This window comes from Gymnodraco acuticeps, unplaced genomic scaffold (assembly GCF_902827175.1).
Source record: "Gymnodraco acuticeps unplaced genomic scaffold, fGymAcu1.1, whole genome shotgun sequence".
Lineage (NCBI taxonomy): Eukaryota > Metazoa > Chordata > Actinopteri > Perciformes > Bathydraconidae > Gymnodraco > Gymnodraco acuticeps.
In genome coordinates this window covers 882,074-900,028 of record NW_022990772.1, presented here as the reverse complement: position 1 = coordinate 900,028, position 17,955 = coordinate 882,074, and the positions used below count along the sequence as shown (strand labels likewise).

At 40.3% G+C, this 17,955-nt stretch overlaps 1 protein-coding gene across 5 annotated transcripts in view; it reads right to left on the bottom strand.

The window, feature by feature from the left end:
- gria3b (glutamate receptor, ionotropic, AMPA 3b) overlaps positions 1-1,347 on the bottom strand; it is an 86,808-nt gene extending 85,461 nt beyond the window's left edge. For 2 of the 5 annotated variants that reach the window (XR_004570638.1, XR_004570639.1), the window contains exons 1-2: positions 1,073-1,347; positions 466-624 (exon numbers count right to left, since the gene is read on the bottom strand). Coding sequence is in view for 2 of the 5 variants with exons in the window: in XM_034232528.1 (XP_034088419.1) it covers positions 466-624; positions 1,073-1,151 (238 nt within the window). In the remaining 3 variants the exon portion in view is untranslated. The remainder of the gene's footprint in view (positions 1-465; positions 625-1,072) is intronic. The other 3 variants (XM_034232528.1, XM_034232527.1, XR_004570637.1) reach the window with 2 other exon arrangements.
- Between the last annotated feature and the right edge of the window lie 16,608 nt (positions 1,348-17,955).

Genomic DNA, 17,955 nt, shown 5'->3' with positions numbered 1-17,955 from the left:
AGATACAGGGATTGTTTAATTGGCTGAATTCTCAAGGCCAGCATGTGTACAGCAGGATGCCAAAGGAACTTATTTTACGGTGTGGAAATCATGGATTTGTATTACATCACCTCTGTAAAACTCAGACACGAATGGAGTTAATGTGTGTTTTCAGTCAAAGCTGCATTCTCTGTCAAATCAAATGTACATTTATATTTAAAAAAAGTATGTATTCAGTTTGAGGTAAAAACCAGGAAAATAATATTGGATTAATAAGAAAAGAACCAGCTGTATATAAATTTGTAGGCTATTTGTACATTCCTGTCAGGCGTAACCACCCAGAGGGAAGTGAGATGAACTTGACTGGATTGAGATGTAGCCTCTATAAAGTCCATGTATGACTTTGACATAAATAATTCTGCACGCTCTGCTGTGGACATAAGTGGGGGAAGAATCTGGACATGACTGAAATAGAAGCACACTTACACGCATGGGTGACTGCAAAGCTGTTGGACGACTCGAGGTTGTCTACATTGTAGAGGAGGTGGAAAGGCTTTTCAGTGGTGTTTTGGTTGGTGTTGTAGAGTTGGGCAGCAAACCTGAACGCGCTGTGCTCCTGCACCGTGGAACGCATGAACAGTCCCCCTTTAAAGAGATGGAAACCAAGATCAGACAACGGACCTGTGTCTTTACAGTGTAATGTCAGTGTCGGACCACATTTTATTCAGCGAGCTCTATACGTCCCGCTGTAAAAGAAAGCAGGCTGCTTGGATATTTGAAAGAATAACTATCACGCATTTTTTACCAGTGCGCCTGTCTGTAACTCTTCAGATTGAGCGGGGCAACTGTCTCCCGTCTTCCTCTTTATATACACTTATTTTAGACACCGATTACAATGACACAGACAACAAAAGATACACATTTAACCGACAGCTTCACAGAATCAGACGCTCTAACATCGCAGCATACGTAAAATCAAGTTAGTCTCTCATAACATTGCTCAGAGCTCCGCGCACATCTATCCGGTGTAACATTGCAATCTTTATCAAGACAAAGCACACTGCAGCTTTTTCAACAAAGCAAAGACACTTACCGATACTAATCTGATTTGGAAAGCCTGCGTATGATCTGTCAAAGAGCCACAGTAGCAACAAAACCGCGCGTTGTGCCATTTTCTCCGACCTATCTGTTCAACTCCTTAAAAGGGTCTGTCTGAGCAAATTCATATGTTCTGGATGGAAGCCGGGCGCGATGGAAATCCAGTGGATAGATGATGGTCGCTCACAGTGCACCAATTAGGTTCATTGAGGTGCAGCCCAGCTGCAGAGCATTTTTTTGCAACTAAGAGAGGCAGAGAGAGCGAGAGGGAGACAGAGAGAGGAGGGGTGGGCTAGTGGGGGGAGAAGGAGCTGATCTGAACTCCGATTGGACCCTTCGCGGCGGGCCAATGTTGGTCAAACTTGATCTGACGTTAAATTAAAAAGCCTCAGCCCGCTAGATTACGACGGCTTGGAATAAACGCTGCACTTGTCAATATTAGCCTTCTCTCGGCCGAATCAATAGAAACACTGCAATCTCAGGTGGCCAATGACTCTGAGCTGCCCGGCCACTGCCAGATGCTGCATATCTCCACGATTTGCGAAGGAGTATGCAGAGCAGCGGTTATTGCCACAGTGGGAAAGTTTATGTGCTGGCTTCTCAATTAATTTTGCAAACTTACCCTATCCGTGTTTATCTACATGTTTTAGGTTAGAGAGGTATAACAATAAATGATTCTAAGAGATAAACTCAATGCCTGCTAACACACGTGTGAGAGGGGGAAGGGACATAGGCCTATAGCCAACAGAGATGTCTGTGGTCCTGAAAATAATAATGAAAAGCTGAAAGTGACTAGACAAAATAAACCTGCTGTCTTATTTCGATTATACCTCATTGGAAATACATTAAACCTTCTAATGATTGACCATCATTAACCAACTGATATCTCTGTCTTATTTTATTTACTTCAGTTTCACCCTGTCTCTAATGAAACATCTATCATTCCTCTGATTCTGCCAAAGAGAAAACAATTAAAGGATTACTGGCCCGTTTATCACCCTCAGCAAAGAGCTTTGAAAATTGAGTTTTTAATTGCACTGCAAATGGCTAGGCTTCAGCTATTGATACAACCCAGTCTCATGGCATTTCGTGTTCACCAACACGATTTTTAATCTATTGATTCGTGTTCACCAACACGATTTCCCCCTTTTTTTCGTGTTGCACAGCACGATTTTAAAAGCAATGTATTTATACTGGTAATGACGCTCATGGAAGCACGGCATTCGTTTGTGTCGGCTGCCCTTAAAGGCAATGTGAGCATCCATTCTCATTGGATAACGGAGAATTGTACACCCCGAAGTAAGTATTCCCCTTACTGTCGATTGATTTTACAGTGATATCTGCACTACTCATCGACTAAAAAACACCAGATTATCCTTGTTAATTACACAACATTGATTGGTTTAAATTGTGTGCAATGTTTTTGTATTTTTCCCCTTCGATTCGGAGAAACAAATATTGTTTCGGAGTAAAGGATAGCAGAAGACACTACACTACCCAGAATCCCCAGCTATCGTTTGGACTACACCATGTGCTCTGTTTGACAAACCCCGTGATAGTCCTCAAGCTCTGTGATTGGAGAGTGTGCTCCGAGGGTTACGCCGAGCCTCGAACAGCACTTGAAATGGGATGGAACCATGGCAGACTGTCCAAAACTGGATTTGAACGGGTCCACCCCGTCCCCAGAACTACACTATTCTGTTTCGCAACATGTTCTCTATCTATGGCACGTCTCTACTGGGAGTTGTAGTTTTAAAAGACGTTTTCGTATTTCCCATAATAAGAAGTTGCCAGTATTAAACTGTGTACATCCCTGGAGGTTTAGGGGATAGGAAACACTCAAATGTAAAACATATAATTAATAAATGGGTGAAAATTGCTTGTGCCCATAATGGGCAGCATTAATATATATACACACATGCCAGCTAAGGTCAGAAGAGCTTTATTTAACAGCTGGTCTTATGTTTGTGACCCCTGTTGTTAATTGATAACATTACATTACATTACATTAATTGATAAGCCTGAAACATGCACTTGTCAAGGTTCAGAGGCAAATTTTGCAAATATGGCAGTAGCCATCGATCAGCTTAAGATAAGATATACTTTATTGATCCCAAGTTGGAACATTTGCGTTACATCAGCATGTGTAACGGTTGTAAATATGCAGTGGTGTTTATTTGTAAATCATTTAGTATAATCACACAAATTCTGTGTTTTATATTTAACAATTCTGTGTTCTTTATTTATTGATTGTTCAATACCTGACAAGGCCGGAGATGAAATATCTATATACATCTTATAAGAGTATAATACATTATGTATAATATCAGTTAAAATAAGTGCTTCAACATAGTTAACATTGCTGGAGGTATGCACAAATATTGATAGATGTCTTGTAATGCACTATTGAGGAACCTGCGACCCAAGTTTTTCATTCAATGCATAACTACACCATAGTTGTGTAGGCCTATATGATATGTCAATAAACCTTAGAAAATCTTGAAATCTTGAAAGGGATGTGCAAAATAGTCATTATATACAGTCTTTAATTAACTATTAGTAGAGAATAACGAGTAATGAATATACTTTATAGGGATCCTATTAATATCTAATAATAAAAATAATGAAATTCAATAACATGCTTTAACCACTAGGTGTCCCTTTATATCAGCTGTGCACCTTTATGGTGTAAATACAGCCTATCTACCAATTGGATCAAATATAAAAGTCAGCCGAATTAGTGTTGATACTGCAAGGAGACGTATTGTGTGAAAAGAAATGTAAGATGTTGTTTAATGGCTGATATATTTCTGATCCACGTCACGTTTTCAGTTCCTCATGTTTGTCTAGAAGTCTTCTCATCAGGGCTCTATAAATACAGAACTACGGCAGATATGTAATATTTAATGCAGCCGAACCGTGTATTGCAATGCCGGTATGTGATGACTTTCAAAGAGAAAAGCAAGCACACTCGGAATAAAGTATTATTTTTTTTTTTTTAAATGTTTTTGGTCTGTTTCCGGTATTTGTTAATGACGATGTGCTGTGAGATGTGAGACTGGAATTGCACAGGGGAAAATAACGTAGGCTATCTTTAGATGCGGATTTTGTTAAACTAATATGTTTGCGCTGTGGACCAACACTATACATTGACGGGGAAGGGGGTAGCAATAAAGATAACACCATTAAACAGTTACACAACATAACAGAAATAATACCGATAGCAGCGTTCCTAGCAACCACCTTGGTAACAATGAAAACGTTCTATGGACGCAATTTCCTGAAGTAATCTTCGTAATAACTAGCAAACTAAAGATCATATACATCCACTGCACACATAATCTGAAATAACAACTCATATTTCTCGCATCAAATTACATCAAAACGCATTTTAATGGCCAAACTAACTTTAAAATAGGCATTTTTCACCGAGAATAAAACGAAGTTCGGCCATTTTTTTTTCTGCAGGGAGAAATTTGAAGATCACGTGACATAGACGCCAGCCATTGGAATGAATGGTGAAAAAAAACGGGGTTTGTCAAACAGAGCACATGGTGTAGTCCAAACGATAGCTGGGGATTCTGGGTAGTGGAGTGTCTTCTGCCATCCTTTACTCCGAAAAAATATTTGTTTCTCCGAATCGAAGGGGAAAAATACAAAAGCATTGCACACAATTTAAACCAATCAATGTTGTGTAATTAACAAGGATAATCTGGTGTTTTTTAGTGGATGAGTAGTGCAGATATCACTGTAAAATCAATCGACAGTAAGGGGAATACTTACTTCCGGGTGTACAATTCTCCGTTATCCAATGAGAATGGACGCTCACATTGCCTTTAAGGGCAGCCGACACAAACGAATGCCGTGCTTCCATGAGCGTCATTACCAGTAGAAATACATTGCTTTTAAAATCGTGCTGAGCAACACGAAAAAAAGGGGGAAATCGTGTTGGTGAACACGAATCAATAGATTAAAAATCGTGTTGGTGAACACGAAATGCCATGAGACTGGGTTGATTGATACTGCCACGCACTTAGTTCGCTTTAACACATGACTTCTGTGTGTCCTGTTTAAACTGTGTATGTATAGCAAAACGGTGCGAAACCTGGTCCTAAGAAAAAGTGTGATATGTTTAAGAGAACCAAAAATATGTTTCAGATCTGATGATGAGTTGCATCAATTTTGACATTTACATCAATAACACAAGTGGGACCTGTGAAAGTGTGCTGTTAATAATTGATGCCAATCAAGTAATGATATGGCTTGACCCCGCCATCCTTTCCAGACAGGGTCAAATGTAGCTCTGTTCCCACGGCTGCCTGGCTCTCTAGGGATGAATCTTGGATGACATCACATTGATTCTCTACTCTCCCTGCCTTCCTGTCAGTGTAGGAGGACGTTTGTTGCCTGACCTTAATGCCTGAAGTCATAATGACCCATGCTAAACTGTGAAGCACTGCTATATCCACAAACTCATAATCACATCAAACCTGCATCACATACAAGCAATGGTTGTTTTAGTGGATAATCAGAGGCCACCTGTGATATTGTTTTTGCTAAATTGTATAGGACAATTAACTGGCAGCATACCAAAAGAGCTATTTAATTGGTCCTTTACAGTGCATGCTGCTACTCAGTGTGAATAGAGCTAATCATGCTTTATTTCAAACAAAACCGGTAAAGAAAAAAACATTATTCGCTGCAAGGGGAGCCAGAGTGTTTCAGATAAATCCTCGATATAATTGATATTAAATGGTGATGATTGCGCTGCATTATTTGCAATTAGGACATTTTGGCCATGCTGCGTAATCCTCAAAGCTCTTCCGTTGCAGGAATTCAATTGTGTCACAGTGTAGAAAATCACAGATAGGATCTATATGAAAACAAATAATTATATGATATGCCTTCCAGGGTTTTGAAAACACACACAGGAGAAAACATGCCACACTCGAGCAGGCATAGCGAAAAGGACTGAAAAATAGATGAAAAGATGTTGCCTTTTATCTCATGATGATGATGATGATGATTCACAGGCTATAGCTCTGAGCACCGAAAGAGTCACCAGCAAGAATTATTAATTTGCTCCCTGCCTTCTCTTCCTAACACAACAGGTTAAAACCTTCCCATTTGCCTCGTTGAGGTTACATGAACAAACAGGTTAGAAAGTATAACATTTATTTTAAAGAAATTACATTCTCTGTCTCTATGGGTCTATTGGCTACAGGGTGTTACTATTTTTAGGTTTGACTGCTCATGGTTACAGGATGTCTTGGTCATATGAAAAAAAACTGCCTGTGATTTGGATCAACTTTAAAATGGTTTCCCCCAGAATTTCATTCAAATTGGGCCAGATGTCTTTTTTTGTATTCTTGCTGACTGACAAACACAAAGACAAACTAGGCGAAACATAACTTCTTGGCGGAGGTAATAATAATAATTATCCTTAGCGGCTTAACGAGGGGAAAGTATTCAATATTATTCAAGAAAAAAAGGCTTTATCTTTTTTACTCATTCCTTGAAATGTATTTTGACTTCAGATTTATCTTGGGAGCTTGTGTTCTTGAAGAAATCATTGTGCATAACAAATGCAAAAGCCATACAATTATGTTTTTGTTTAACAATACTGTAGAGTGAATCGTTAAAAGTCCTTCACTTCCTTAAAATGTCATAAAAGTACATCTTAAGCCTGAATTGGACCATCATTATGTACAGAGGCATCAATTGAAATTGAACATTACAGTGTTGTGAATCTAAAGGAATAGGCCATATTACTGCTAAGATGTAACATCGGTTAGCACCCGGGTGTTGCAGAGTGAAAACCCTCGCCCACCACTGCAGCATTCAGTTCTAATCCGTGGCTCCAGTGTTTCCAGCTCCATAAAACCGAACTGGCAGCGTTCCTCGTAGCCGCGCTGGTGACTCCTACTGGTCGGCGGTGACGTCTTTGTGGAATTTGCATCTCGATCTGCAGGCCTTTCTGTGAACCTCTGCACGCGCTGCACCCTCCTGGTGGAGCTCCTCACTGTCAGGAGAAAGAAGCAGCTGGTGACTCCATGAGTATCGGAGGAAGCACATGGTCTTCCAAACCCTCCCTCCTATACTCCCTAGGAGAGCAGTCGGCATTACCGCAGCAGGTTCTGCAGCGCATGGGGATTCGGCCTTATAAATAAAAATAAAAACATCAGCAGATGAATAGGACTGCAGGTGCAACTGAGCCAAAAGTTGATGTCGCAATCATAATAAGTCGACCGTAGATAAACATAGAGCAGGTGTGTTCAAACTACGGCCCAGGGGCCAAATGCGGCCCGCGGATGACTTAAGTATAATACACTTCTGTACTTCTTAAATATATTATGTTCAAATATATTACACAGTATTCATGTGTTAATAGGACATTCAGTCAATTCGAGTTGAAAACATGTTCTCACAAATCTAAATTGATAAGAAAAAAGCCCAATAACACATTTACATAGCAACCTTGAAATACACCCTTCATATTGCCCCTTATTATAAGCAATCTGAAGCTTCTGTTTTAAGGAATGAGCTGCTAACACAATAAATGAACCCCTCTGGAGAGCTGTGAGCTGTTTTTTTTCTTAAAGCATTTTCAAGTTAGAATAATTTACCTACATTGGATTGACTTTTCCAATAACAGAACTTATGAAGTAATAAACCTCTAGTCAGTGGTCCAGCCCTTCGTATATTTTTCTGTATGTGGCCCTCGCTGAAAAAAATGTGGATGCCCCTGACATAGAGGCTTAGACAAAACCACATTCTAATTCACTATTGTATCTAAGATAATATTAGTTTATGTAATGATTCATCCATAATCACAAGAAAGACAAAGACAGTTGTGTAGAGATAAGAAAATACTTATTGTGATCAAGAGAAACATTATAAAAACTGATTGGTTCATCCCACCACTCATAATGGTGTGAGACAAGAACATACCTCTCATCTCAGACCCTTTTTATGTAAGATCACAGGCTTGGCATCCAGTGACTTGCATATTCAGATCCAGGTGTTTGAATACATTCTTAAATCAGCTGCAGATTACCTCAGAGCTTTAATATAATGGGCTGCCGTGCATCAAGGCTTTACGTTTCCAATCTACACTGATTACTTTAATTTAGCAAGAATCATTTTCAAAAAGAGTGCAATCAGGAGAAATTAGTTTTTTTTGTGAAAGCCTTACAAAACAGCCTGTGAATGTAATATGTATCTGTATGAGCAGGACTGGTCCCATCGTATTGTTGGTTCCTTTGCTCACATATGACGCAACTTTCAAGTCACTCTTTTTCCTACAACTCAGTGCACAGGCACATCACTCCTACCCTGCTGGGAAACTGAATTCAGCAATCATAGGAATGGGTTCCTTTGGCGAGATGCACATAATGAGAGGGGGTGAATTAGTATTGTAGAAAATATGCATTTAAACAAGCATTATGCAGCTCAAACTCAATGATATTTGGAGAGCTATTCCGAGAGCCCATCAGTCTTGGCCAGATGTTGGAGACTGATAAGAGACTCCGCTCTCAAGGAGCTCTTCTTTATTCTGTCAGTGCCTCTTCCAATGAAAGAGACTTCGAGAAGGCAGTGACCTAAGCAGATAGAGAGGCTCCTGCCATTGTGGGGTGTCACGTAGATGTAAAGAAACAAGACATCTAGGAGAATAAAACATTCTGTGCGTACACTGTTCCATGTGGAAATCACATTTGGTTAACAAAATGTAAAAAAGGAAACATGTCCAGTGGGATAAAGCAGCGTATGTCAAGAGGCGGAACATTCTGATGGGAAAAGACGTCCGGGGGGGGAATCGCTGGGAGCTCGCCATGAGGAAAATGGAAACGCATCATGTGGCATAAGATAAATGACGTGACATAGTTCAAGGGATGATGGAAAAAGTGGCTACCCCAGTTCTACTATTTGAATGCCAGTGCGTGCTGCGCCACAAACCCATCCCGCGCTTTGGCTCCCCAGCAAACAGTCTTTGGCCTGAGTGTGACAGCGGCGGTGTTATCAGCTGCACAGGCTGACACACTTCACTCTGCTGCCTCTGGCTCTGCACAGTCAGAAGCATGCGACCGCAGCAGTCAGCGCAGCGTGGCAGGAAGACATCTTCACCACATGAGCTTTAAGCTACATGGAAGAGGCCGTCTGCACGCAGAAGGGTACCTCACACTAACGTTTGTACACTTATGTACTACACAACATCGTTCATGCACACGTGCACGAGAGGTGGGTAACAGGGCATTTCTGGTTAATCATGATATATTGGGAGGGCGGTCAGGAGCTTATTCATGCTCTATTGCTTAAATGATTAAAGTTGATTACACAATGAGAGTGGCAACAGAAACAAAAAGAGAAACTAATGTGATAATGTATTTGACATTGAGGTAATTTAATAAGCACAATGGCAAAATAACGCTTATTTAAATAACTTTTTTTTTGTTTAAGCTCGTTTCTCGATATGAGAGTTTGAGCTCATAAAACCGCAAATGTTAGCTTCTGAAAATGGTTTGGCTTTACGAATTTCAGGGTTTAGTGAGTTTCTCTTCATATCGTCATTATACATTAATATCTTGGGGTTTTAATTACAAGCCTAGTTGCATACATTTGTTTTTGAAAATGTGTCTGAGAGCATCTCTGACATTCATCGATAACATTTTAAAGATTAACCGATTATTTCAATAAATACAAAATAGACAGCTGATTATTTGCAGCCAATGTGGTCACTGAACCAGGACTCTGGTCCTGTATGGGGTTAATAAAGACAAAGTATAAACAGAGGTACCTTTAATAGCTATGGCTGAAGAAACATGTCAAATCCCACTTGCCTACTCATGGCTGTATTTCACTGATATTAAATCATCATAACCTGGGCTTGTTTTTATAGCTTAATGTTGTCCGCCCAGCACAGGGGTCTAAGGAAAAGACAGCAACCGCATCATGGCTCTGACTCGGGTTAGGTTTCAGTGACCCATCCATTTTAGACCTCCTAAAGGGAGGGACAAAGGTTTAATAGCAGAGGCGAGTTATGGTGGAGAGAATAAAGACATGAAATGCAGCCAAGAAAATGCTAAAAAACAATCCCTCAATGGCAGCAGCAGACGTCGCAGCAGTGATAACAACAACAGCAGCCTGTTATTTTCCCTTCCCCCATGGCCTCTGTTGGCATATCCCAGTAATGGGAGATGGGTGTTGCTTACTGCCTGCGTGCCTAATTGAGAGGAAAACAAACTGGTTGATACAGATAATGGTTAAGGTGAGGCAAAAAAACCATTAATAGTCGGTGACCCTTTTAAATAATTAACAGTGTCCACTGTGTCACGCTAACAGCACAGTTCCTGTGATCGATGTTCCAGCTATTATGGGTGTTAAGATAAAGCTGCTAATGTAAAGACAAATCAATCTTATGTGTTTATTGTATGATAAATATTCTCTGTGAGAACATACTACAGTTTAAGGTTATTTTACAACATTGTTACGTAAGGTTTTGTGTAGGCAGAGCAGCACACATGATGAGCAAGACTAAACGTACATGTTCATAACGTGTGGGAAATCAGGATAACACCAGGCAAATTAGAAAAAGCGAGACAATAGTTATCTTTATATACCAGAAATACAGGTTTCAGGCACATTTAGAGCTTGATATTAGACTAATGGTAGTCCCCTATGCTTTGATTTCCAATGTATAGAGATGCATGAAAGCAGCTTTCAAGGTCAAGCATTTCATAGGGACAACACGCTAAGCCAACAGCACATGATAAACACTCTGCAGATAGTCTGTGCCATACTTCTTAATAATGCACTCCACATCTCTGTAGTTTTAATGAAACATTCAGTAGCTGGGAGTATGAATATTGCATGTTATTAATGGATCAAAGAATCAAAAGGTCAGGAGGAGATGTATCCTTTTTATTTAAAGTATATGAACTACCCTGCGTCCAAGTTTGTGTGTCTGTTAGGAAGGGAAGCAGCCCCCTGCTATTTGTTAGTCCCTCACACACTGTAATGCTTCAGTTATCCCATTGTTAGCCGCTCTACTGTACCTGCAATTAAATTTCCAAAGTCAGAGGAGCTTAACTAATTACTGGCAGAAAATGCCTCCTCTTTCCGATGCAAATAACACCGCAATACGCTCTAATAGTGCAGGAAGCCATAGCATGGGCTCGGAGAATCTCGCACTGTCAATCAATACTAAATTGGATTTGCAACATAATGTTATGTCAGCTATTTCTGCGCATTCATTTGACAGATACAATTGTAATCTAGCTAATGCAATGCTCTCAACAGAATAGTTTAGCAGTGCAAGTTGAAATGAAGCCACTTTCTCTATTTTGCCCGACTGAACCGAACCCAACAAGTGCAACTGCAACATTCCTCATGTATGATACCGACGAGAGGGCGACAAGGCCAAGACCAGGCAGCTTGTCTGCACGCCAATGAGAATTGGCATTCTTTCAAATAGAAATCACCCTGGAAACATCACCTTGGAATATGAGATTTAATGGACATTTTCTCCATTTTGATGCATATTTGCATATCCTCATGTAGCGTGCTGTCAGTGGCAGCATCAGGTGGCGGTGGAGCGCGGAGACGCTTCAGTGTTTGTTCAGTTCAGGCAGACAACTATTGCTATAATTATATGAGGACATCTGCAAGGCCAGCAGCGGCCCATAAACATCACCTGCAGACGTCTGTCTGACCGAGTCTCTGCACGCTTGTGTGACTGTAAAATATCGTAGCAAAGATGGAGCCTCATCTCAGAGAGATTCCCATCAGCAGTGACTTGTAGGAGATATAATAGTGTGAAAGAAAACGAAAAGAGTCAGTGATAAGCCAAACATAGACATAAAACATCCACAATGTTACACTTTGCAAGTCACATATTCTTTGTGTTAAGATTTAATGTAAGGAGAGATCACCCAATGCGTATGTGGGGGGGTAGAGCTGATGATAATGGTCCTATTGACAAAACACAAAACAAACTGTCCACAAAGCATTTTACAGAGCAAATAAAAGTCAGTCGCAACATATTGGCGCAGATTTAAGCGGTGTAGTGTGAATGGCATAAGGGTTGCCTCACTGCATACGATGTGTGAATTATATATTAAGTCGGGCAGCAGATGCACAGGAGTGCATTATTTACTGGTGCCAGCAGAAGAGACCCAGATGCTCCACTGTATTACTGTATTCACCTGACAGCTGCATGGGGGGCTGTTCTATAAGCACTTCAAGTGTTGATACATATTAAGGATACTGCTTGCTGTTAAAATGATAGCCACAGAGCTGTCATGGACTACAATATAAGCTGTGTTAGTATTATAATAAATGATGTACTTGCAATATTTGACTGTATTTAAAAACAACTCAATACAAAATATAACCATAATCTCAACCGTGACCTTATAAAACACTTATAAAATATTTTGCCACAATGTATTTTTAACATCATGTGTCTGGGACATTTTGTATGACATCCTCGCGTCACTCTTTCTGAACACCATATTCCTCTTAGGGTCATTAAAGTTTTACATTTTTCTTCTTTTTCTTCTAGAGGTAAAGTGCACCAGATGTGTCATCCGTGTGATCCAATTCAGTCTGACAGAAGCCTTTATTTCTCGGCCACGTTTCCTCTGCATGTACGCAGGTCCTTGCAAAAATAACCCTTATTCATTTCCATTTATCTTGACCAGCGGTGGAGCTGCGGCAACACTGGCAATAAAACAGCTTATTTATTTGACATAAAAGCTGATGATTGCTAAAGACAGCTAGAGTGGTGACAACAAAGGCAGAGGAAATCCAGAGAAGATAGAGTTGGATTGATCTGCCTTGGAGCAAACAAATGGCCCTGTCAAAGAGGGGAATAGTTCTACTTCATCCTTTATTGCACATGTAGTAAACCCAGATTTTTGTTTAATATTATGCTGGAAATGAAACCCTATGGAGCATGATCTGAATAGGAAACAAGTTCTAAGTTCTTCAAAAGTCTTGCCATATCCGTGCTTAGCAAGCCTACAGACAGGTCAGTCCAGCTCAGTGGACTTCTGCTTTATATAAAGGGTTTCCAAGAACAAATCTGAACTTTGAAAAATTGCTTTGAGCTGTAATATTCATCACTGTCAGATCTTCTTTTTGCCACACTGCTATAGGTCATCACGAGCCCCCTAAAACAGTATTTTTCTGAGCATATGGCACTTTTTTCAAAAACCTTTTCACCTGACATTTTAAAAGCTCCCTGAAAAGGTCAAGCTCATCAAATAATTTCTCCTCAAAGAGAAGTCGTATCACCTAATTACCGTGGAGACGTGTCTCACAAATATTTGTTCATCATTTAGAAGCACTTGTGAAGAAGCAAGGGCAGCATGTCAGAGTAAAACATAGAGTAGAAGAGAGGACAGGCTTTAATATTAGCCACAGTTTATCAATGTTTGTATTTCAGTATGATGATTCAATTTTTTATATGACTCAAAAGTTGTCATAATTCCAATTTAAAGATCAACCCAACTTAAAGTGGTGTGTATGGATTGGTAGTGGCACTGATACTCCTTATGTACATTGTATTTATTTTTCATGCAAAATTCACTTTTTGATATATTTTATACATACATATTTATCCCCGGTGTGTCAGGGAACTCACAAAGTGTCCGAAAAATAAAACCCTCTCTCTTTTCCTCCGTACCCACATCTCAACGGAGCTGATCCAGATGTGCATCCGATATGACGCAATATCGGAAATGTGGGCTGTCTTTACACCCACGGACCTATCAGAAATGTTGCTGTATCAGAAACAATGCGCAGCGTGTTTTGACTTAATATGGTCTTTGTTTACATTATAGCATTGCTAACACTCAGTGCTAAACTGTACTGGAGAGAGTATGTGTAAAAAAGCTCCATACTGTTTCAGAAATAATCCTTGAAGTGGTTTGGCACATGATATGGCGTTTAATCACGGCAGCATTAAGCTGAATCTGAGCAGACAGCCTCTTATTCACAGAACTCACAGTGTGCCTGTGTGCTCAAAAGAGGGCGGGCCAGCAGCTACTGGCCGAGGATCAGCACTTCTCTAACAGGGCTGAAATAGAGGGATATGAGGGATGTCTAAAATGCATGATCTGTTTGGTATTTTGAGTATAACACATCATAGACATGTTTTTATATATATATCTGAGACCCATAATATATGCCTAAAAATAGCAAGATAGGAGATCTTTAAACTTAATTATTTCGTCGGGTGACACATCATATTAAAAACATCTTAAAACAAATAGCATTTGCCTTGTTCCCTTCATACTCTGTGTAGTAATTCACCAAAGTGTGGATGCTGTTGTATCAGAGTGTTGTCTAAAGTCAGCGGCTCTGTCCTGCTCTGTTACATTTGGAGAATTTTACACTCCAAAAACCCCAGCAAGACGTCATTATAGGAGATAACCAAACACGTCGTCGGTTAGTCTTCATCCTAAAAGCTTTTTTTTTAAGGTTAGTAAAACTAGCCAACATGTGCATCAAAGTGTTTTCTTTAAGCAATGATTCTTGAAATGAAAGCTTGACCTTTTCAGGTGGAAACATTAAAAGGTCAGCTGAAGACAGGGTCGTCAACCATCTCCGAACAACATGCGTTTAATCGGCCGGCAAGAGGAGGACAAACCAGGAAAAGTTATTTCAGTCAACAAAATGGATGGTCACTTGCTTTTGTCCATCTTTGTCTGACATCAAGGTCCTATTATCTTGAAAAGTGTCAAGAAGTCAGTGGTAACTGCCTCTGTTGTCATTGTGTGTACATTATGCTTAGCACAAAAAGTCAGATAGTGTGCAAAAACAATTTGACCTTGATTTAAAGGGGACCTATCATGCAAAATATGTTTTATACATAAATATGTGTCCCCGGTGTGTCAGGGAACTCACAAAGTGTCAGAAACCAAAACCCTCTCTTTTCCTCCGTACCCAAATCTCTAAAAACGGGGGTACAATGGAGCTGATCCAGATTTGTGTCCGATATAACTTAATATCGGAAATCTGGACCCACTGCACTATCAGAAAATTGCTATGAGAAACAATGCCTGAAGTTTTTTGGACGTAATATGGTCTTTGTTTACATTAGCAAGCATCGCTAACACTCAGAGCTAACCTGTACTGGAGAGAGTATGTGTAAAACAGCAGGAAATAAAAAAAGGAAGTCACCTTGTGGTAAACCCGCAAGAGAAAAAGCATTTGAGCTCCATACTGTTTCAGAAATAATCCTTGATGTGGTTTAGAACATGATGACGTTTAGAATTTAACTGTATCTGCCGGTAGAATTCTGAGCAGGCATTAGTTCCCCCTCCTCTTTTTAGTTTTTTCAAGCTAAGGACCCAAAATCAGCGTTTCTCTAACAGGGCTGGAATAGAGGGATATGAGGGATGTCTAAAATGCATGATCTGATGATATTTGTATATATCTGAGACCGATAATATATGCCTAAAAATAGCATATTAGGAGGCCTTTAACTCGGGTGTGTTTTTACCAGGGCAATATATGTATATCTATATCATATCAATAGGACGAAATGAGACTAAATTCGAAAGTGTTGTCTTTTTGGGGTGTTTAGAGGCTGCATCACGGTAAAGTGATGTTTACCAGACTGTTGTAGCTCCACATTACGGAGAATATTTATAAAAATAGTCATTGTGCAGACATTTTGTGAAAGCACCAATTGCAAACCCCAGTGCCAACAACACCCGGAAGGACCACAGTGTTTACAAAGCTTACAGGGTCAAACTTGGGGGAACACGAGGGTGGGCGTTATGCCTCTGTGACAACTCACAGTAGCAGGAGGGTTGTTAGCATTAACCGCAATGTGAGGGCACAGAGATGCTGGAAATGAAACACGGACAGGGAGTGCGCCTTTTATTCTCTGCTAAGAACTCCATTAATCCACTATATCTTTACATTCCAAAGAGTTGTTTGCTGCTTTCTTAATGTTCTGAATTTTGTATATAGAGCATTTAAACACCGGGAGCACAGAGTCCCTGGCTTCGACACACTGCATATCACTCCTACTGCTCCAGAGGCACTAATTGGAGCGGTAAGATCTTACATAATAATCACATCAGTGATACAACGCCCCCACAATGCAGTGAAGTGACAAGTTCAAGAGGTGTGTTCAGCAGATTACTCAGATATCAGACATTAGTGTTTGACAAAATGAAAATATCTCATCACAAGAAACATTGTGCACTCGTGTCCTCTACACAGACACAAACAAACCCCCACTAATCATAGCCTCTGAGCCCCGGGCTACTTCCCCTCCAACTTCCACACATATAGAATTATTACGGCAAATTGGTTTATTTTCATGTAATTTCTCCTTGGTCAAATCAGGAAGAGAGCCGGACCTCAGTGCAGCGACTGACCAATGTAACTCAGGCTCATGTCGCTGGCTAGGCATGAGCAAAACTGTCCATCTGCATGATATAATGATTTACCAGGATCGTCATGTACCGAATATCATCTTGATTTTTTCACCAAGACATTATGTCCTAGCCTTTGCATAAAAGAATGCATTACCGTGATTAGGATCAGTGCAGGGCCGATAATGCTTGGTGCAGCCTCTGTGATTTCAGATTTGACACAGCGGGTTAGGATATAAGACTGTATCCTATCAGACAGGATGGGCTGTACGGAGGAGAGCGGTACACTAATGCAGAGTGACACTAGCTCTCTCAGCGACTCATCTAATGGCCCTCAGATAGACGTTCAAAACTGTGCAGCGTGAAGGACACAGGGTTACAGGTTTATTCAACCACTTCTCTTTCTAGGAAATGTATTCTATTATTGAAGTGTTCACATTTAGATACCAGTGAAATGATATCCTACTATCCTTTCAAATAAACCCATTCTACATGAACTTTGTATTTCATCTTTCTATGTTTTGTATATAAGAAATCTCAGTGGGATATTTTGAGCCAGAAAACCCCCACACCAAAACAAAAGACTGCACAACAGTACATAACTGTAATAAAAGTGCAAGTCGGTGTTTAGCCAAGTGACAGTACTCATTTGTCACCTTGCCGACCGCTGCTGGTTGACTATTTGGAACACAGGAATAGAGGTTATGTGTGGTTGTCTGTGTGTGTTTTGTGTGTGTTTCAAGAGAAAAGTGCTGGTGGCAGAGATGCTACTAACAAAAGCTCTACTCTGCAGGAGCACTATGTGATTGGAATATAAAGAATCAGATGCTTTTAGCAATAGCCCTGACCTGAACCCACCTATAGTAAATGTGAGTTTGATCAGTCCTTTTACAATTCAATAAATTCAGTCACTGAATCATAAGAATCCCCTACATGTGTACAATAATGTTACTGCTATAATGTTACTAGGCATTATGCTTCTTTTGAAATGGTAGCTGTTTTTGTTTGTGGAGCTCTTATTAGTTATGCTGTATCTGCGTCTGGTAAACAGACAGCATCAGGGAGACACTTCATCTGCCTCGCTCCGCTGTATTAAGACATTATATAATCTGCCCATGCAGTGGCCCTGAGCATCATCGAGGCTGCGGTTGCAACTTCAGAGTGGGCACCTGCCTGCAGAAAATGTCCTGAAACTGAAAGCAGCCGGTCTCTGCTCAGCTTAGCGCTCTGATGTTGTCGAGAGACACTGAAGGCCGCAGGCTGAGGGAATGGAAGCTGTGCACAGAAAGAGAACTTCATGTTTTACGTTTTAGTAACTTTTCTGGAGGAATAAATGAGGATTTCCTCCAAGTATGTACTTTTTCTTCTCAGCTTTTTAATATTTATCTTACTTTTTACAATGAGAAGTCCACTTCATCAGGGGATGGGTTTTCTGTGTATTCCCACTCTGCGGTGCACACTGCAGCAGATCACTGCTGCCGTAACA